We start from the raw sequence: 20,889 nt of genomic DNA, 5'->3' as shown, positions 1-20,889 counted from the left end.
TTCATAGTATAGCATGTCGAAAAAAAAAAAAAAAACAGGCATAGTATAGCATGTCGAAAAAAGTCAAAAAACAGTCATAGTATAGCATGTCGAAAAAATGAAAAAACAGTCATAGTATAGCATGTCGATAAAGTGAAAAAACATTCATAGTATAGCCTGTCGAAAAAAGTGAAAAAACATTCATAGTATAGCCTGTCGAAAAAAGTGAAAAAACATTCATAGTATAGCCTTTTGAAAAAAGTGAAAAAACAGTCATAGTATAGCATGTCGAAAAAAGTGAAAAAACAGTCATAGTATAGCCTGTCGAAAAAAGTGAAAAAACATTCATAGTATATATAGCCTGTCGAAAAAAGTGAAAAAACATTCATTGTATAGCCTGTCGAAAAAAGTGAAAAAACAGTCATAGTATAGCATGTCGAAAAAAGTGAAAAAGCTGTCATATTATAGCATGTCGAAAAAAGTGAAAAAACAGTCATAGTATAGCATGTCGAAAAAAGTGAAAAAACAGTCATAGTATAGCATGTCGAAAAATGGAAAAAACAGTCATAGTATAGCAAGTCGAAAAAAGTCAAAAAACATTCATAGTATAGCCTGTCGAAAAAGTGAAAAAACATTCATAGAATAGCCTGTCGAAAAAAGTGAAAAAACATTCATAGTATAGCCTGTCGAAAAAAGTCAAAAAACATTCATAGTATATCCTGTCGAAAAAACAGTCATAGTATAGCATGTCGAAAAAAGTGAAAAAACAGTCATAGTATAGCATGTCGAAAAAAGTGAAAAAACAGTCATAGTATAGCATGTCGAAAAAAGTGAAAAAACAGTCATAGTATAGCATGTCGAAAAAAGTGAAAAAACTGTCATAGTATAGCATGTCGAAAAAAGTGAAAAAGCTGTCATAGTATAGCATGTCGAAAAAAGTGAAAAAGCTGTCATAGTATAACATGTCGAAAAAAGTCAAAAAACATTCATAGTATAGCCTGTCAAAAAAGTGAAAAAACATTCATAGTATAGCCTGTCGAAAAAACAGTCATAGTATAGCATGTCGAAAAAAGTAAAAAAACAGTCATAGTATAGCATGTCGAAAAAAGTGAAAAAACATTCATAGTATAGCCTGTCGAAAAAAGTGAAAAAACATTCATAGTATAGCCTGTCGAAAAAAGTGAAAAAACAGTCATAGTATAGCCTGTCGAAAAAAGTGAAAAAATAGTCGTAATATAACATGTCGAAAAAAGTGAAAAAACAGTCATAGTATAACATGTCGAAAAAAGTCAAAAAACAGTCATAGTATAGCATGTCGAAAAAAGTCAAAAAACAGTCATAGTATAGCATGTCAAAAAAACAGTCATAGTATAGCATGTCGAAAAAAGTGAGAAAACAGTCATAGTGTAGCATGTCGAAAAAAGTCAAAAAACAGTCATAGTATAGCCTGTCGAAAAAAGTGAAAAAACATTCATAGTATAGACTGTCGAAAAAAGTGAAAAAACATTCATAGTATAGCCTGTCGAAAAAAGTGAAAAAACAGTCATAGTATAGCCTGTCGAAAAAAGTGAAAAAACATTCATAGTATAGCCTGTCGAAAAAAGTGAAAAAACAGTCATAGTATAGCCTGTCGAAAAAAGTGAAAAAATAGTCATAATATAACATGTCGAAAAAAGTGAAAAAACAGTCATAGTATAACATGTCGAAAAAAGTCAAAAAACAGTCATAGTATAGCATGTCGAAAAAAGTCAAAAAACAGTCATAGTATAGCATGTCAAAAAAACAGTCATAGTATAGCATGTCGAAAAAAGTGAGAAAACAGTAATAGTGTAGCATGTCGAAAAAAGTGAAAAAACAGTCATAGTATAGCATGTCGAAAAAAGTCAAAAAACAGTCATAGTATAGCCTGTCGAAAAAAGTGAAAAAACATTCATAGAATAGCCTGTCGAAAAAAGTGAAAAAACATTCATAGTATAGCCTGTCGAAAAAAGTGAAAAAACAGTCATAGTATAGCATGTCGAAAAAGTGAAAAAACAGTCATAGTATAGCCTGTCAAAAAAAGTGAAAAAACATTCATAGTATAGCCTGTCGAAAAAACAGTCATAGTATAGCATGTCGAAAAAAGTGAAAAAACAGTCATAGTATAGCATGTCGAAAAAAGTGAAAAAACAGTCATAGTATAGCATGTCGAAAAAAGTGAAAAAACTGTCATAGTATATATAGCATGTCGAAAAAAGTGAAAAAGCTGTCATAGTATAGCATGTCGAAAAAAGTCAAAAAACATTCATAGTATAGCCTGTCAAAAAAGTGAAAAAACATTCATAGTATAGCCTGTCGAAAAAAGTGAAAAAACATTCATAGTATAGCCTGTCGAAAAAAGTAAAAAAACAGTCATAGTATAGCATGTCGAAAAAAGTGAAAAAACAGTCATAGTATAGCATGTCGAAAAAAGTGAAAAAACAGTCATAGTATAGCATGTCGAAAAAAGTCAAAAAACAGTCATAGTATAGCATGTCGAAAAAGTGAAAAAACATTCATAGTATAGCCTGTCAAAAAAGTGAAAAAACATTCATAGTATAGCCTGTCGAAAAAAGTGAAAAAACATTCATAGTATAGCATGTCGAAAAAAGTGAAAAAACATTCATAGTATAGCCTGTCGAAAAAAGTCAAAAAACAGTCATAGTATAGCATGTCGAAAAAAGTGAAAAAACATTCATAGTATAGCCTGTCGAAAAAAGTGAAAAAACATTCATAGTATAGCCTGTCGAAAAAAGTGAAAAAACATTCATAGTATAGCCTGTCGAAAAAAGTGAAAAAACATTCATAGTATAGCCTGTCGAAAAAAGTGAAAAAACAGTCATAGTATAGCATGTCGAAAAAGTGAAAAAACAGTCATAGTATAGCATGTCGAAAAAACAGTCATAGTATAGCATGTCGAAAAACGTGAAAAAACAGTCATAGTATAGCCTGTCGAAAAAAGTGAAAAAACATTCATAGTATAGCCTGTCGAAAAAAGTGAAAAAACAGTCATAGTATAGCATGTCGAAAAAGTGAAAAAACAGTCATAGTATAGCATGTCGAAAAAGTGAAAAAACATTCATAGTATAGCCTGTCGAAAAAGTGAAAAAACATTCATAGTATAGCCTGTCGAAAAAAGTCAAAAAACAGTCATAGTATATCATGTCGAAAAAAGTCAAAAAACATTCATAGTATAGCCTGTCGAAAAAAGTGAAAAAACATTCATAGTATAGCCTGTCGAAAAAAGTGAAAAAACATTCATAGTATAGCCTGTCGAAAAAAGTGAAAAAACATTCATAGTATAGCCTGTCGAAAAAAGTGAAAAAACATTCATAGTATAGCCTGTCGAAAAAAGTGAAAAAACAGTCATAGTATAGCATGTCGAAAAAGTGAAAAAACAGTCATAGTATAGCATGTCGAAAAAACAGTCATAGTATAGCATGTCGAAAAACGTGAAAAAACAGTCATAGTATAGCCTGTCGAAAAAAGTGAAAAAACATTCATAGTATAGCCTGTCGAAAAAAGTGAAAAAACAGTCATAGTATAGCATGTCGAAAAAGTGAAAAAACAGTCATAGTATAGCATGTCGAAAAAGTGAAAAAACATTCATAGTATAGCCTGTCGAAAAAGTGAAAAAACATTCATAGTATAGCCTGTCGAAAAAAGTCAAAAAACAGTCATAGTATATCATGTCGAAAAAAGTCAAAAAACATTCATAGTATAGCCTGTCGAAAAAAGTGAAAAAACATTCATAGTATAGCCTGTCGAAAAAAGTGAAAAAACAGTCATAGTATAGCCTGTCGAAAAAAGTGAAAAAATAGTCATAATATAACATGTCGAAAAAAGTGAAAAAACAGTCATAGTATAACATGTCGAAAAAAGTCAAAAAACAGTCATAGTATAGCATGTCGAAAAAAGTCAAAAAACAGTCATAGTATAGCATGTCGAAAAAACAGTCATAGTATAGCATGTCGAAAAAAGTGAAAAAACATTCATAGTATAGCCTGTCGAAAAAACAGTCATAGTATAGCATGTCGAAAAAATTAAAAAAACAGTCATAGTATAGCATGTCGAAAAAAGTGAAAAAACAGTCATAGTATAGCATGTCGAAAAAGTGAAAAAACAGTCATAGTATAGCATGTCGATAAAGTGAAAAAACATTCATAGTATAGCCTGTCGAAAAAAGTGAAAAAACATTCATAGTATAGCCTGTCGAAAAAAGTGAAAAAACATTCATAGTATAGCCTGTCGAAAAAAGTGAAAAAACAGTCATAGTATAGCATGTCGAAAAAAGTGAAAAAACAGTCATAGTATAGCCTTTCGAAAAAAGTGAAAAAACATTCATAGTATAGCCTGTCGAAAAAAGTGAAAAAACATTCATAGTATAGCCTGTCGAAAAAAGTGAAAAAACAGTCATAGTATAGCATGTCGAAAAAAGTGAAAAAACTGTCATAGTATAGCATGTCGAAAAAAGTGAAAAAGCTGTCATAGTATAGCATGTGGAAAAAAGTGAAAAAACAGTCATAGTATAGCATGTCGAAAAAAGTGAAAAAACATTCATACTATAGCCTGTCGAAAACACAGTCATAGTATAGCATGTCGAAAAAAGTAAAAAAACAGTCATAGTATAGCATTTCGAAAAAAATGAAAAAACATTCATAGTATAGCCTGTCGAAAAAAGTGAAAAAACAGTCATAGTATAGCATGTCGAAAAAAGTGAAAAAGCTGTCATAGTATAGCATGTGGAAAAAAGTGAAAAAACAGTCATAGTATAGCATGTCGAAAAAAGTGAAAAAACATTCATACTATAGCCTGTCGAAAAAGTGAAAAAAACAGTCATAGTATAGCATGTCGAAAAAACAGTCATAGTATAGCATGTCGAAAAACGTGAAAAAACAGTCATAGTATAGCCTGTCGAAAAAAGTGAAAAAATAGTCATAATATAACATGTCGAAAAAAGTGAAAAAACAGTCATAGTATAACATGTCGAAAAAAGTCAAAAAACAGTCATAGTATAGCATGTCGATAAAGTGAAAAAACATTCATAGTATAGCCTGTCGAAAAAAGTGAAAAAACATTCATAGTATAGCCTGTCGAAAAAAGTGAAAAAACAGTCATAGTATAGCCTGTCGAAAAAAGTGAAAAAACAGTCATAGTATAGCCTGTCGAAAAAAGTGAAAAAACATTCATAGTATAGCCTGTCGAAAAAAGTGAAAAAACAGTCATAGTATAGCATGTCGAAAAAAGTGAAAAAACTGTCATAGTATAGCATATCGAAAAAAGTGAAAAAGCTGTCATAGTATAGCATGTGGAAAAAAGTGAAAAAACAGTCATAGTATAGCATGTCGAAAAAAGTGAAAAAACATTCATACTATAGCCTGTCGAAAAAACAGTCATAGTATAGCATGTCGAAAAAAGTAAAAAAACAGTCATAGTATAGCATGTCGAAAAAAATGAAAAAACAGTCATAGTATAGCCTGTCGAAAAAAGTGAAAAAACAGTCATAGTATAGCATGTCGAAAAAAGTGAAAAAACTGTCATAGTATAGCATGTCGAAAAAAGTGAAAAAGCTGTCATAGTATAGCATGTGGAAAAAAGTGAAAAAACTGTCATAGTATAGCATGTCGAAAAAAGTGAAAAAACAGTCCTAGTATAGCATGTCGAAAGCAGTCATAGTATAGCCTGTCGAAAAAAGTGAAAAACAGTCATAGTATAGCATGTCGAAAAAAGTGAAAAAACAGTCATAGTATAGCATGTCGAAAAATGGAAAAAACAGTCATAGTATAGCATGTCGAAAAAAGTGAAAAAACAGTCATAGTATAGCATGTCGAAAAATGGAAAAAACAGTCATAGTATAGCATGTCGAAAAAAGTCAAAAAACATTCATAGTACAGCCTGTCAAAAAAGTGAAAAAACAGTCATAGTATAGCCTGTCGAAAAAAGTGAAAAAACAGTCATAGTATAGCATGTCGAAAAATGGAAAAAACAGTCATAGTATAGCATGTCGAAAAAAGTCAAAAAACAGTCATAGTATAGCATGTCGAAAAAACAGTCATAGTATAGCATGTCGAAAAAAGTGAAAAAACAGTCATAGTATAGCATGTCAAAAAAAGTGAAAAAACAGTCATAGTATAGCATGTCGAAAAATGGAAAAAAACAGTCATAGTATAGCCTTTCGAAAAAAGTGAAAAGCAGTCATAGAATAGCATGTCGAAAAATGTGAAAAACAGTCATAGTATAGCATGTCGAAAAAAGTAAAAAAACATTCATAGTATAGCCTGTCGAAAAAAGTGAAAAAACATTCATAGTATAGCATGTCGAAAAAAGTCAAAAAACAGTCATAGTATAGCATGTCGAAAAAAGTCAAAAAACAGTCAAAGTATAGCATGTCGAAAAATGGAAAAAAACAGTCATAGTATAGCCTTTCGAAAAAAGTGAAAAACAGTCATAGTATAGCATGTCGAAAAAAGTCAAAAAACATTCATAGTATAGCCTGTCGAAAAAATTCAAAAAACATTCATAGTATAGCATGTCGAAAAAGTGAAAAAACAGTCATAGTATAGCATGTCGAAAGCAGTCATAGTATAGCCTGTCGAAAAAAGTGAAAAACAGTCATAGTATAGCATGTCGAAAAAAGTGAAAAAGCTGTCATAGTATAGCATGTCGAAAAAGTCGAAAAAAAACTCATAGTATACTGTGTTGAAGAAATCATTAAATAAGTCATTTTTAATGACTTTCAACATATAGTATGTTGAAAAGTCATTAAAAATTCATATTATAATATGTAAAAAAAAGTCATAGTATAGTACGTCGAACAAAGTCATTAAAAATGTCTTATTATAGTACGTTCCGTATAAAAAGTGATTGTATGTCATAAAGAAAAGAAAAAAGTCAGTGTATTTCATCACAAACACATTTTATTAAAAATGTAATCTCATAGCTTGCCATACAACCTTAACATTCAAAAGTGATTCATCCCAATTTGAAAGAGATCTCACCAGACACATCATTATTATTTCTGCAGTTACAGGTCTTGTATCCACTGATATGTCTAAGACAGAAAATGGCCAAACACCGTCTCAGTCACCTGTTCTTTGTGTCTCAGATCTACCCAGATGAAGGTCACTTCATTCACAGTGAAGCAACAAGGCAACACCTCAGCCAGTCCCTGGTGAACTTCTTCGAGGAATGCTTCAGGCTACCAGAACGAGTGTTTGAGGAGGCCCTGGAGGAGGAGAGCGAAGACGAGGGTTAGCTTGGCCTCCTGAGGCTTGTGTGCCCTACATCCTTCCCACCCATACGTCCGCCTTCCTAACCTCCATCCTGTCCCGTGCCCAAGCACAACACTGACATACAGTTGTACAAAATGTGCAACTCTCGTCTGTTCTTGCTCAATTTGCATTTGGACTCCCCGTGTCCGCATGCTGAACCTGAGACTGCCTTTCCAGCAGACGACGGATCTAGTCCTACATCCATCTTCACACCTTCTGCCCAGAGTTCAAATCCAACAGCCCTCCAGAGAGCCAACAAAGACTGGTGACCTGACGTGATGTTTTGGAGTATTCTGATTGATTTAACAGGGAGCAGTCTCCTTCACAGCCAGGATGGACCAGCTCCTTAAAAGCAGAGACAAAGCATCAGCTTTCACACAAACTTCCAAGCTGTGAGGAGAAGGAACACCTTATAGCACATGGGCTTGTATATCAATGAAAATCAGATGCCTGGTGAAGAACACTGGTTGACAGTGTTCGCAATGGTTGTCTGGAATTGTGCCGATACAGGAAATGTTACTATTTTTAAAGTTGTGAAGAACCTTCATGTTGGACTGTGGTTGTGTCTATTGTTCTTACAGTATGTAAAATAGCACACAAACATTCACTCGGCAATTGTGGATATATTTTATTTTGGTATTCATGTTTTTCCCAATCATCTCGTAGCCTCAATTTATGTATATCAGCGATGCTGACAGAATTCACTTACTTGCAAAACGTTTGGAAGACAAAATGCACCGTGGGTTTCTTAATGATCATTTGAGACAGTTTTATTGTGACGCTCCAGTTTTATCAAATGTTTGTCAAAGAACAAAAGCATCAACTTGTTTTAGTCACTGTGCCTTACTTTGTCAGAAGAAATCCTGCAGCTGCAAACAAACTACAACAAGGCCAATTGTGAAGGAACAGTTTGATTTGGGGAAATAAACTTATTAGCTTAGAGAAATTTGGTTCCACTCTCATATCAGCTCAGTAAATATGAAGCTAGCTTAGCTTAGCATAAAGACTGGAAGCAAGGGGAAGCAGCTAGCCTGGCTCTGTCCAAAAGTAGAACACTATCTATTAGCAAGTTATACCAGTACCTTGGTCAACGCATACAAAAAAAACAAAGTGGGTGGTTGTGACCCGGACTATAGGGAGTTTGAAGTTTCACAGAAAAATATCCTGGAAATATGCCCAATGATGACTATGCTAAAATGTACAGAATCTGCATGCATCATGTTTAAGAATGGTACAGTAGGTGAAGAAACTGCAGTGCTGTGTCATTCACACTTGGCTTAAATCAGCAAATACATTATTCAAAGTTGAAGGCAAGAAGCTATTAGGATTAGTGTTATACCCTGCAAAATGATGCATTTGTATATAAGGGGGAAACATTTTTAAATGAAGTAATGCAAACATGGCATACAAAATTATGAATTCTTGAGGCACATGTGTAATTTTCTTTATTTCTTTTTATTTGAATGACCATTTGTGTTACGTTTCAGTGCATGTTAAGAGGTTATTTGCAGCACTATCCCTGATAGCTCAGCTCCACATGGTAATTTTGACATCTTGAATGTTCCTTACTGGATTGCATAAGTTACATTTCCAGTAGTATTGTGATTGAGAGCCCAGTCTCGTCAGCTTGATGTGTAAATGTTATTCAAATATCATTTTATTCTAAATAGAAAAAAGAAACAATATGTGTCGAGTGTTATTTGTGCATAAAGCATTTTGGAAGTTACTTTTGACTATTCATTTCTGTTCATCTGTTGCTTTCCTAGAATTTAGAATTTAATTTAACGAAGGTTACAACGTTGTAACCCTAGTACTGTCAGCACAAGTGGAGCCCTCTACTGGACTATGTGGGTAATACTCTTCTCCAATCATGAGCATGCATTCTCCCATTGAACATGTGCATGAGCACGTCCTGATTGCTGGGCAAAGCTTATGCAAATAATCAGTAGGTAGATACATGCTCGTGATTGCAGGAGAGTATTACCCACAGAGTCCAGTAGGGGGCGGAGCCTGTGTGAGTTAGAAGTGGCCTTTTATGAATGCAAATGGCTGTTAAAGTTACTAAATGCTCCACTATGTTCACTATCTAGTTGCTAATTGTCTTTTTGCCGTTCTGACCAGGGGTTAGTAAGAACAGAGTTTGCAGGCCAGAAAACCATTATGTTAATAAACTCAGCAGCTTTAAAGCTGCATAATAAGAGATTGGGAGCATTTCAATTGCATCTCAACGGCTTGCAACTTGGCAACGCTTGAGCCGGCGGCTCATAGCTAACGGTGACAGAGCCGCCGATGAGGGGGAACCACAGGGTGGGTGCCAACGTCCCGCGACGAAACTCTCAGTCGGGACAGGGTTAGAAGCTGTAAGCACATGCACTAAAATCACATGCACTAAAAGAAAGCATACCCAATAGTTGTTTGCTACTATATTATTGCTTTGAATGTCATATATTGCTCCTTCAAGAAATTATATATTCGTTCAATTGGTAACCGTACACATACCATGAAATTGTAGACTGTGAACATTCAAATATTCAAGGCTAAATTACTTAAATATCACAATAGGCATTCTGTAATATTTGTTTACTCAGGTATAAACCCAGCATTCACAAATAACGATTTGACATTTTTTGACTTGCAACTTGTGTAGTTGCAGATTCAACTGTTGCAAACTCAAACAAGTAAAATGATCTGCAAACATTTAGGAGTTGCACGATTGAGACAGCAAATTAGCTGTTGACAAAGGACAAAGCTAGAAAAAATAGATTTGTTCATAGAGTCTATCGGGCGCAGCGTAAACAGGGTTGTAGTTGTATATCAGCGCTTTGCTCTCCTCCTCCTCGGATCCGAATCTGTGGAAGTTCTTCCTGGCTGTAAGGAGAGAAAATAGGATTTACGAATCACAAAGGCTCCACCACACAGCTAGTGACTGTTCAATTCAAGGAACAATGCTGCGTTCATACCTTCGTTGACAAAGAACTCAGACATGTAGAAGGTGGTCTTTATCGCTGGTGGAGAGTGTGGAATGTAAGGACTTCGCCATTCGAATGCATTTTTCTCCGGATGCCACTGCGTCCCATAAATTGGGTAATCATATGCTGCCGAGAGGTAAGGGAAGAGAAAGCGCTGGTCAAAAAAACAGTTACTTCCAGTAAACCTGTACTGATAAAGTGACGCTGCATTGTGACTACCTTCCACCGTTGACACAAACTCCGTTGTTCCATCCGTATTTGTGGAGAGAATTTTGTAAAAGCTGTTCAGCTCCTTGTTCTTGTTGTGAGTCTGAAAGAAGCAGACAACGCAGCCAATCAAACTACACCATTTTCTCTTTCTCTGAGCTTAGATCGTGTTTTGGCACTCATTACGCTTTCTCATCATGATAGCAATGAAAGACGCACCAACACTGACACACTCCACATGTGAGAGTTTGCTGTCAGCGGCTCAGAAGTCAGATCGTCAATGAGTTCATCTGGGAAGCCTTTAAACATCCTGCTGTCAGCGGCTCCTGGAAGTGGGTCATAACGATAACTTTTATCATTTTTTTTCCAAACAAATATACATATTTTCATCGGATACATAAATCAGTTAACGTAAAGAAGGTCCATTGTTGTCCTGTAAAGTAAGAAAAATTATTACAATGTTGTGAAATGGCAGTTAGCATGCATAACATGCATCCATTATATTTAATGGAGAAAATGTATGTTCATATGATAATGCTCAACATTACAACAACGCAAAAGTGTCCTTTTTACAGAAGCCCTGAGAGGCAAGTGACAAAAAAAGTACAATAAAATAGTTACATTAAACAACACGTTTTGGTCATGTTTATAAAATAACACTTGTTCTAACCATTAACACTACTCTCCCATACCATTAATGAAGTTCAGCGGTAGCGGCACACCACTCGTGTTGGTAAGTGACAGTAAGTTCTTTCCACTCGTCAAAACCGTCAGCTGCTCATATCCAAGACAGGTGCCCCACACGGGGAAGTAGTCGCCCCTCTTGTTTGCCTGAAACGTCACGTACAGTCTGCAAAAATAATCCTGCATCGACACACTGAAACCAAGGTGATAATATTTTACACTTTTACCTCAACAGCAAGTTCATAAAAGATTTTTGCAGCTCTTTGATAACCAGATGACGTGATGTTGGCACTTCCACCTGGGTAAAGGATCCTGATGACAAAGACACAGGAGCTGAGTCACGACCCGCAAACAAACTGTTCTCTATCTTATTTTGAAAAAACACATATTGGGGGTGGACAAAATAATAGAAAATGTCCACAGGTAGCCTACTGTTGCCTTGAAGCATTGTTTACAAAAGTTGTCATGTGTCATGTGCAGCGTTGCTATATATTACTAATTATTATGTTTAACCTGCCTGTTTATTTTAACCTTATGATGATGATGTGGGCAAAACACAGAAAAATCACAGAAAAACTATAATTTTTAGGATATTTAATTCATAACAATTGCCTTAAAAATGTCTAATATATTAAACTCAATTTCAGCAAAAGCTGACCAACTAAAGTTAATACAAAGTAGATTGTTTACTTCTCTGAAACACGGGCTGTGAACCTGTTAGCGAACATTATCTTGTCAAAATGTATTAAAAACAACACACAACATGTATCTCATTATTCATTTTGAAACAAATCCCCCCAAAACTTATAGCATATAGCCTGTCGAAAACAGTGAAAAACGGTCATAGTATAGCATGTCAAAAAAAGTGAAAAACAGTCATAGTATAGCATGTCGAAAAAAGTCAAAAAACAGTCATAGTATAGCATGTCGAAAAAAGTGAAAAACGGTCATAGTATAGCATGTCAAAAAAAGTGAAAAACGGTCATAGTATAGCATGTCGAAAAAAGTGAAAAACAGTCATAGTATAGCATGTCGAAAAAAGTGAAAAACGGTCATAGTATAGCATGTCGAAAAAAGTGAAAAACGGTCATAGTATAGCATGTCGAAAAAAGTGAAAAACAGTCATAGTATAGCATGTAGAAAAAAGTGAAAAACAGTCATAGTATAGCATGTCGAAAAAAGTGATAAACAGTCATAGTATAACATGTCGAAAAAAGTGATAAACGGTCATAGTATAGCATGTAGAAAAAAGTGAAAAACAGTCATAGTATAGCGAGGCTGTGACTGTGAACAATATTATAACATATATTTACCCGTTAATGGAGTTGAACAGTTTCTTATACTCCTCCGGTGTCTGGTTAATCCTGTAGGAATAGAAAGGGGAGGTCAAAGGTCAAAGGGTTCAGATCAAGAACGCTGTTGTTGCAAAAAGCTCTCTTGTACTGAAGGAATGACGGTTAAGGAAATGTTTCATGATGACTCACATGACGGGCACAACCCTCGCTCCTGCTGACTCCAGGAACTTGACGTAAGAGGCGGCAATGTAAGCCGTTTGATTTGGTTCTGGGGAACGAACTTCTTGAGCCAGTATTCCTATTGAGAGACAAACACAACCAGTTCAAACACGTATAGGAAGTAACAACACTTCTGTTGAAAACTGAAACAACAACAATACAGTTAGTTTAACTTTAGCCCATTTCAAAATGCAAGGTAAGCAACAACTTGTTCATAAACTTACCAATGACGGGTCTGTTATTCCTCTTGCCTGAAGAACAAAACAGCAGACACGTAAGAGAAATTTAAAAAAGGAAAATCATCTAATTATGAAGCAAGGAGTCTGTCTGTCTGTCTGTCTGTCTGTCTGTCTGTCTGTCTGTCTGTCCTTGTCCTTCGCATTTCTCGAGAACCGCTGATCTGATCTACCTCACAATTGCTGGGGACCCAAAGGAGTGTTTCATTTGGTGCAATTTAATTCAATTCAATGTATTTGTATTGCCCAACAATCATAAATTTGCTTCACAATCTGTACAGCATACGACGTCCTCTGTGCCAGGACCCCCGCATCGGAAAATGAAAAACTCCCCCAAAGCAAACTTTGAAGGAGAAACCTGAGGGAGAGCAACAGAGGAGGGATCCCTCTCCCAGGATTTACAGTAGTGCAATAGCTGTGATGTTCAGCACCAGGGGCCGGGCTTCAGGGGCTCTGTGGACTAAGTCCAACAGGCCACCCGCAGCGGGCAGAACGTGGCTCGTTGACTAAAGTTCACACTACAGAGTAAGCTGCAACCTGATTGTTGCTGGGGGTTTTTGGGGGGGAGGGGTTCCAATGGTAACATAATTCAATATTTTTCTATATCTGAGCATCATAATCTATAGCTGTTTTGGACCCCTGATCCCGGTGACCTCGCTTGCCCGTGAACCAGAGTTTATTTCACCGCTGTTTCTGGTTGTCGCAACTATATCATGGCAGGTGTATTGCTCAGGAGCCAAGGAAGCAAAGTGTTGAGGGTGAAGTGGTCTGTATGAGCGGTTCTCGAGGAAAGGCGCAACACCACAGGCCAAGCCCTCCGCCTGCTCTGAAGAGGCGTGTTTAGAACAAGCACTGCAGGAGTTATTCTAAAAGTAGAACTGTACTGCAGCTCAAAACTCTGAAGTCTGATGTAGATGCAACTTATTGCCGTCTGGTATATTGCACATGGGTATTCAGCACTTTACTCCCCGTTTGTTCATATCATACCTTTGGTCCGTTCACATCCAGACTGATTACTGACTGTGAGGCGGTTTATGTCTACACCAGCAGAAGCCAGCTTATCGCGTAACCGGCTAATGACATCCTCGGTCGACACCCGAGTGCGAGCCAGGATCCAGGCGAAGTCCACGTGGAAAAGGAAGTGGTCAGTACAAGAGTACACCAGAGAATAGGACTGGTAGTCTGTGGAGAGTACCCAGTAGGGGCCGTCTGGAACACCTGGACACAGACATGGTATGAAACAGATCCATGTAATGTATTCTGTATCGTATCATGATGGTAAAAAACTAGTTTAGAACTACCTTTAAAGAAGCTGACACCCAGAATAGCAGGTTGAGATGAGTTTTTAACTCTGGCGACACCCTCAATTGAATTTCTCTTCCCATTAGACCTGTGCAGAGAGGAAGAGTGGGAGAGAAAAGTACGACCAATGTAAATAAGGACTTCACTTCCAATCCAAATCCATGCACTCATGGCAGAGTGAACGAACAGACGACTATAGGCAACCTTTAGCCACATTTAAACATTTGTTTCTAACAGAGAGGTCAGGACAGTTCAACCCTTACAGCAGCTCTTCATTGCGAACTTTGACCGTCCCATCAGCGAGCACACTGTATGTGGCTTGGTTACATTTTCCTCTTTCGAACACAGCTGGGAGCTTCTCGATTTCATACCAGGTGCCCAAATACTAAAAAGGAGAAAAAGCACAGGAGGTTGTTAATCAGCCGCTGTGTTTTCGTGACATCAACTAAATACTCAAAAAGGAAAGAATGGCAACACATCATGAATTACTAATATATAAAAAAAAATGATTACCTAATTGAGATAAGTCAACGGTATTTCTTACCTTCATAACATCGAAATCCTCTTGAACAGGCGGCTGGGGACATTTGCCGGCGTGGAAAGACTGACCGTCAGCTGCCGCAGCGGTCAGGAGCAGGACGAGCAGAACCTTCACATTACAGTCACAACAGTTCATTCATGTGCTTCAATACGGGCCAGTGTCAAAAGCAAAGTAAGAGTGCAATCGCAGGCCACCCAATGACAGTGGATTGAAAAAGATAATACGTTTAGAATGTTACAAATGATGGGAAAATGCTTACAGTACCTGGAACGCCTTCATGTCCAAGAAGCCAAAAAGACTCACAAAAGGTGTCCCGATAATAAAAAAAAAAAAGACTTCTGTGTTGCAAAGTAAGAGCACACTGCTCTACTACGATCATGTACTCTAAGGTATCAGTGGAGGACTCACTGTGAACCCTTTGCCTTTTGTTTTAGAAGTGGTTGTTTTTTTTTTCCATGCACTTTGGAAGAAAAACGTTTCAAGATCTGTTTACAAAACCTTTAACCTTTGGCTCTTGCTCATCACAGATAACAGTCACCGTGGATTCAAACTGTTGTCCAGCTAGATGGTCAAAAGTCTCAAAGACACTAAAGCCATTCATTTTGTTTTCATCTGAGAGATTACAGCAACACATTGAGAAACAATAAATATTATTATTAAACAATATTTACATCCATGTCTCTCTCTCCATGGTACTGAAAGACTGGACTAGAGCTCAGCTGGTAGACATCACAGGTATATTGGTATATGGGAATACAATGTATGCAGTCAGCCAACAAGGGGGGTGAAGGAAATGTTTTGACTTCACTTTTGGGGAGCTATATTGGTATGGTTGACCATTTACTCTAAAATCCCATCTGCAATTAGACACATTGTCTCATGAATGTGATTTTGAAGGGCTTTAATTTTGAAATGCTACATCAGAATGTTCTGGTTCTCTCCGAGTGACACCTTGAGATGGTCTGCTATCCACATCTCTGGTTGTATTATGACACAGAAAGTGTCAAAATTGCAGCAAAGAAAAAAATACCCAAAATATGGTATATGGTCATTTTTAACGGAAAAATGTCCCGCTCAGAACATATCTCGGACATAATCTCTATAACCAAAGGAGCAGCATGAATAGTTACTCTTAGCCAACGTTGGGCCAGCAGAACAAACTTTAAACTAGTCTCAGCATATTTCCCAAAATGGAAGCGATTGTTGTAAATTGCTGATGTTGGCTACTTTCAACAGCTGGCTACTTTCAAATGAAAATGAAAATCCCTTTGTTTTCTCAATGCAATACTGCATTGAGAAAACAAAAGGGATTTTCATTTTTTGCACAGAAAAAAATATCAAACCTGTAAATATGCCCAATGACGACGATACACCAAGCTCAAATGTAGAGAATCTGCATGAGACTATAAGATGTTCAAGAACAGTACAGGAGGTGACAAAAACAGCATTCAATCTGCAACGGTTGATAGTGCTGAGTCTCTTACGCTCGGCTCAAATCAGTGACAACAATGTTCAACGCATGAAGCGATTAGGAACTATGCATCTGAATGGAAGATTGTCAAATAAAGCAATGCAAAAGGGATGAATTCTTGGTTTTTATTTGAATGATTATATGCGTTACATTTCATTGCATGTTAAGAGATTATCTGCAGCACTATTCCCTGATAGCTCAGCTCCACATGCTCATTTTCACATCTTGAAAGTTCCTTACCGGAGTACATAAATCACATTACCAGTAGTATTGTGATCGAGACCCCAGTCTCATCAACTGGATGTCTCAATCATTTTACTCTAAAAAGAAACAATATTTCCTGTGTGTTATATTCAGTGTTTTCTTTTGCTGATCCGTTTTATTGTGAATTTTAAAGCTGTAGTGATTTTCACCGTCTTAAGTTGTAACATGCGAACACATTGTCTATTTAGAAGTCTATCAGACACACAGTAACATTAGCATTCATTTGGAGTCGTGTTTCTGGTCACCTGTAAAATACAAGGGACTTTCTTTTCAGCTCCGTTTTGGTCCCCGATAAACCCTGAGAGGAATATTCTAAAGCAGCTAAATGATCCACTAACGTTCCCTGGCTTGTTGCCAACTGTCTGTATGTTTTGGAGCAGGTAGTGAAAACAGCTTTAAGACGTTTGCTGGACTCAAAAGTTAAATTCCATTTCATGTCGGTAACTGCGCATGTGATCCAAATGAAGACCGAAAACATTCAAAAGGATCCAACGCAAGATGTCACTCTATGCATCGTTTGCACCAGCCTTTAATCACTCAGCTGCACACCCAGTTACAGCTTCAGCAAAGCACAATCAAACAAATCCTGCCCCGCATCAAGGTTCATGTTGCACGTAATCCATTTCACTACTCGTTTGGTAGAAGATTCAACAGATGGAGTGACATCAGATTATGTGAGAACATTAATGAGATTGAGACAGCAAAATGATGCAAATTTAAAAAAAAAAAAATGCCTTCCTGTATTTATACGTTTTGTCGTGTTTTTCTTGTGTAACAGATGGACTACAGCAGCATTTCGTTGTGCAACCCCTGTGTTGCATAATGACAATACATTATCCTAGAATCCATAAAAAGGAAAAGCCACTCGGCAAACGATCAACCGAATAAATACATTTGCTCAAAGAGGCTTTGGGGCCGAGTGTAAACAGGTTTGTAGTTGTATATCAGCGCCTTTCTCTCCTCCTCCTCAGATCTAAATCTATGGAAGCTCTTCTTGGCTGTAAGGAGAGACAAACAATGTACAGATCAATAAGGCTCCGTGACGCAGTCAAAGACTCTGTAATTAGAGAACCACGGACAATGCTGCGTTCATACCTTCGCTGACAAAGAACTCAGCCATGTAGAAGGTGGTCTGTATCGCTGGTGGAGAGTGTGGAATGTAAGGACTTCGCCATTCGAATGCATTTTTCTCCGGATGCCACTGCGTCCCATAAATTGGGTAATCATATGCTGCCGAGAGGTAAGGGAAGAGAAAGCGCTCATTCACAAAAAGAAAGTCGTACCGATTAAGTGACGCTGCATTGTACCTACCTTCAAACGTTGACACAACCTCAATTGTTCCAAACATATTTGTGGAGAGAATTTTGTAAAACTTTTTCAGCTCCTCATTTGCGTTGTAGTTCTGAAAGAAACAGACGGAGGTTAGCGACAAAGCACCCGATTCCACTGCACCCGATGTCCTCTTTCACTGCTCTTTATGTTCTGAAAGGAAAACAGGCTTCATAATTCACATTAATCCAGCAATGATGGTGTACCCGAGCTGTGGCCCTCGTGCTCCACACTCCTTCCTATTATTATTATGATGATACGTGGTGTGGGTAACGGGTCATGTTTTCTCGTCATAACAGTAGAGACTGACGTACCGACATTGCCAAACTAAACTTGTGAGAGTGTTCCGTCAGCGGCTCAGAAGCCAGATCTTCCATGAGTTCAGCAGGGAAGCCTTTAAACATCCTGCTGCCTTTGGTTTCTGCAAATGGGTCATACCGTTATTATTTGTTATTGATAACACATTTAATCTGTCAACAAATACACCATTTCAGAACATATTTAAAGAGGTTGATCCATGTTTGTCGCGCACACTGGGATAACTGCTGGTACAACGTTGATATGGAAACTGATGGCAGTAATAATCCAATGTTCAGATTATAATGAACATAACATTTTAACACTTTTAAAAAAAAAAAAAAAAAAAAGATTTTTATATTGCTACATTTAATATAAAGACGTACTCGGTGTTAAGACAAAAGCCGTACCGTTAGTGAAGCACATGGGCAGCGTCATACTGCTTGTGTTGGTGTACGTCAGCGTCGTCTTCACGCTCGCGAAATAGAACAGCTGCTGAAATCCAAGACAGGTGCCCCACACAGGGAAATAGTCGCCCCTCTCGTTTGCCTGAAACGTCACGTACAGTCTGCAGCACAACCCGGCACAAACGCACCGACGCCTAGAAAGCTAACATTTTACACTTTTACCTCGACGGCGAGCTCGTAAAAGATCTGCGCGGCTCTTTGGTACCGAGAGGAGTAGATGCTGGCCCTTCCTCCTGGGTAAAGGATCCTGTTAACAACAACGGAGTCAGAACCCCTCAGCATTGAACCTGCTTGCGGCCTTCAGAGGTGCCGTTTTAACTCGATGCGTCATATTTTGAGGTTAATCAAAACATTGAGGAACCGTCTCGATATGCAGCTCTGCATGTCGTTCAACAGGTGGATCTGTTTTTTCTGTCCGTCCACACATTGGGGGGAAAAACAATTACTTCATGGGATATTTGGTTCATTTCAATGTCCAGAATGTTAAAGAACTGAGCATTGTGGCCTTCTCCCAACTGCACTGCTTTAATGGCCTCATGCTGTACATTTGGACTTTTCTGACACATGCTGAGCCGTCAGCAGATTCCAGATGGTCATTTATAAAAGACCACATACACACATATCGCATCATTATTCATTTTGGAACACACTTCCCCAATCTTTGACAGCTAAACGAGTTACTGTGTTGCAGCACATTTACCCGTTAATGGAGTTGAACAGTCTCTTATACTCCTCCAGTGTCTGACTGAGCCTGTAGACATGAAGAAAGAGCAGGTTGAAAGTCACAAAGAGCATAAACGCAAAGCACATCATTTACATAAAGCTGAGGTTGAGTCGCGATTGTGCCAATTTAGATACGGTCAGCTCTCCACAGAAATGAATGAGACCCGTCGACACCGGAGTCGGTGCAGACGAGATGCCAAAATTGGCTTTGCGTTTGGTGCGAACACGGCATCAGGATATTACAAAAGGCTGTGGAGCTGGAGGCTCCTGCACTGGAGGTAGATGATCGTGAGATGATGACTCACATGACGGGCACAACCCTCGCCCCTCCTGCCTCCAGGAACTTGACGTAAGAGGCGGCAATGTAAGCCGTTTGATTTGGTTTTGGGGTACGAATTTCTTGAGCCAGTATTCCTATTGAGAGACAAACACAACCAGTTCAACCAGTTAGGTCTGTAGCCTAAGCAAAGAGTCCTTTTCCAGCCTTAACCAATGATACCAAGGTGTTGCTCAACGTTGTGAATTGTGAATTACAGAAGGAAAGAAAAGTGTATTTTTTTTTTATTGTGAATGCAATGCGCAGCTTTTGAGAGGCTGACGTTTCACACAGACGGAAGTGCACATTCTAATTGATAAACAGACTAAAAAGGCAACATTACAGGTATATTGACCTACTCTCATAGAGTACAAGCTGTTTGTATAGTGCATGCACATTTCAGGTAGTTAGTTACCTGACAGCATGGCGACATATTTTACCAGCATGCACTTATGTGCAGATCTCTGCACAAAAGTTACAGGTAGAGGCTGCAGCCGAGAGTTCAACTGTGTGTGCAAATGCCAAAGAAACGCCGGTTTGTTACGGTCAGCCGTGGTTGTTTTTCTTAAGTTTGGAGTCGTGCACCTGAGACTTGAGTCGACTCACCTGAAACTTGAGTCGACTCACCTGGGACTATCCCGTAGTGTCGCATAAGCGCTGCGGTGACTAACGTGAACACTTACCAATAACGGGTCTGTCATTTCTCTTGGCTGAAGAACAAAACAGACACGTAAGAGAAACGCAGAAGAAAAGCAACATCGTTTTGTTTTCTAGAAGTAGCACCTGAGCGCGCGCAGGTATCTACCGTTCTAGCTGTTACAGGGCTGATTACATCACTTCCGGGCTACTTCATTCATTCAAAATAAAAGCTTCCCGTTTGGCTCCAATTCCCCGAGGTTATGATTTCGGTTTTTTTTCCAGAAATACACGGATAATTAACCACCGAGATGCAAACATACTATGTATAATATACTATGTGGTGATAATTAAAATGAAGTTTTTTAATTAAGTTGTGAAATGCTTGGTTTTAGGTTGTAGAACAAAATATGTAAAAACTAAAATGTCCAAAAAACGTTTATTTTAATTTTAAAACAATAGATTCCAAATTCAAGTTAGCAGTCTTCAGTGAAACCTTAAAATTAATATTCTACCAAAAACTATTGTTTTATCTTTGCTCAGAAAGATTCAGACTTGAGCCTACATTTTTATTTTTTATTTTAACTTATCACAGATTTATTGGAATGGGTGTATAATGTCCAGTAAGTGTCACAACATTGCAGCAAAGATAGACACGGTGCTTT

The 20,889-nt window shown here is 37.5% G+C and overlaps 3 protein-coding genes across 7 annotated transcripts in view; 1 reads left to right on the top strand and 2 right to left on the bottom strand.

Annotated features, from left to right (window-relative positions):
• Nucleotides 1–8,920, top strand: part of LOC137872032 (A-type potassium channel modulatory protein DPP6-like) — a 178,075-nt gene extending 169,155 nt beyond the window's left edge. For all 5 annotated transcript variants that reach the window (XM_068710233.1, XM_068710234.1, XM_068710235.1 and 2 more), the window contains one exon: nt 7,103–8,920. In XM_068710233.1, the coding sequence (XP_068566334.1) occupies nt 7,103–7,252 (150 nt within the window). In that variant the 3' untranslated portion in view covers nt 7,253–8,920. The remainder of the gene's footprint in view (nt 1–7,102) is intronic.
• On the bottom strand, nt 8,697–15,137 carry LOC137872033 (gamma-glutamyl hydrolase-like). The gene is made up of 14 exons (XM_068710236.1): nt 14,986–15,137; nt 14,725–14,829; nt 14,444–14,565; nt 14,180–14,268; nt 13,866–14,096; nt 12,867–12,893; nt 12,613–12,721; nt 12,442–12,492; nt 11,356–11,440; nt 11,137–11,275; nt 10,664–10,770; nt 10,457–10,547; nt 10,229–10,363; nt 8,697–10,136 (listed from the first exon to the last, which is right to left on the bottom strand). Exons 1-14 carry the CDS (start codon nt 14,998–15,000, stop codon nt 10,018–10,020), a joined length of 1,425 nt encoding a protein of 474 aa, XP_068566337.1. The 5' UTR covers nt 15,001–15,137; the 3' UTR covers nt 8,697–10,017.
• Nucleotides 15,138–16,303: 1,166 nt separating this feature from the next.
• Nucleotides 16,304–20,400, bottom strand: ggh (gamma-glutamyl hydrolase (conjugase, folylpolygammaglutamyl hydrolase)). Its single transcript, XM_068710229.1, has 9 exons — nt 20,272–20,400; nt 19,578–19,686; nt 19,250–19,300; nt 18,712–18,796; nt 18,493–18,631; nt 18,100–18,206; nt 17,768–17,858; nt 17,552–17,686; nt 16,304–17,454 (listed from the first exon to the last, which is right to left on the bottom strand). Exons 1-9 carry the CDS (start codon nt 20,345–20,347, stop codon nt 17,333–17,335), a joined length of 915 nt encoding a protein of 304 aa, XP_068566330.1. The 5' UTR covers nt 20,348–20,400; the 3' UTR covers nt 16,304–17,332.
• Nucleotides 20,401–20,889: the final 489 nt, after the last annotated feature.

Source organism: Cebidichthys violaceus, unplaced genomic scaffold (genome assembly GCF_023349555.1).
Source record: "Cebidichthys violaceus isolate CVI_PGR_0920_01 unplaced genomic scaffold, fCebVio1.0.p SCAF_15, whole genome shotgun sequence".
In the NCBI taxonomy this organism is placed as follows: domain Eukaryota; kingdom Metazoa; phylum Chordata; class Actinopteri; order Perciformes; family Stichaeidae; genus Cebidichthys; species Cebidichthys violaceus.
Note: the sequence above shows the minus strand (reverse complement) of the source record. Positions and strands in the feature narration are given on the sequence as shown.

Coding starts and splice junctions, on each gene's coding strand:
- LOC137872033 (XM_068710236.1), bottom strand. Junction 12,493..12,612: donor GCGAGGGTTGTGCCCGTCAT/GTGAGTCATCAT, acceptor CTATTCCTACAG/GATTAACCAGACACCGGAGG. Junction 10,364..10,456: donor GTTTGTGTCAACGGTGGAAG/GTAGTCACAATG, acceptor ACCTCTCGGCAG/CATATGATTACCCAATTTAT.
- ggh (XM_068710229.1), bottom strand. CDS start 20,347: ATGTTGCTTTTCTTCTGCGTTTCTCTTACGTGTCTGTTTTGTTCTTCA. Junction 17,859..18,099: donor AGTTTAGTTTGGCAATGTCG/GTACGTCAGTCT, acceptor TGTTTCTTTCAG/AACTACAACGCAAATGAGGA. Junction 17,687..17,767: donor GGTTGTGTCAACGTTTGAAG/GTAGGTACAATG, acceptor ACCTCTCGGCAG/CATATGATTACCCAATTTAT.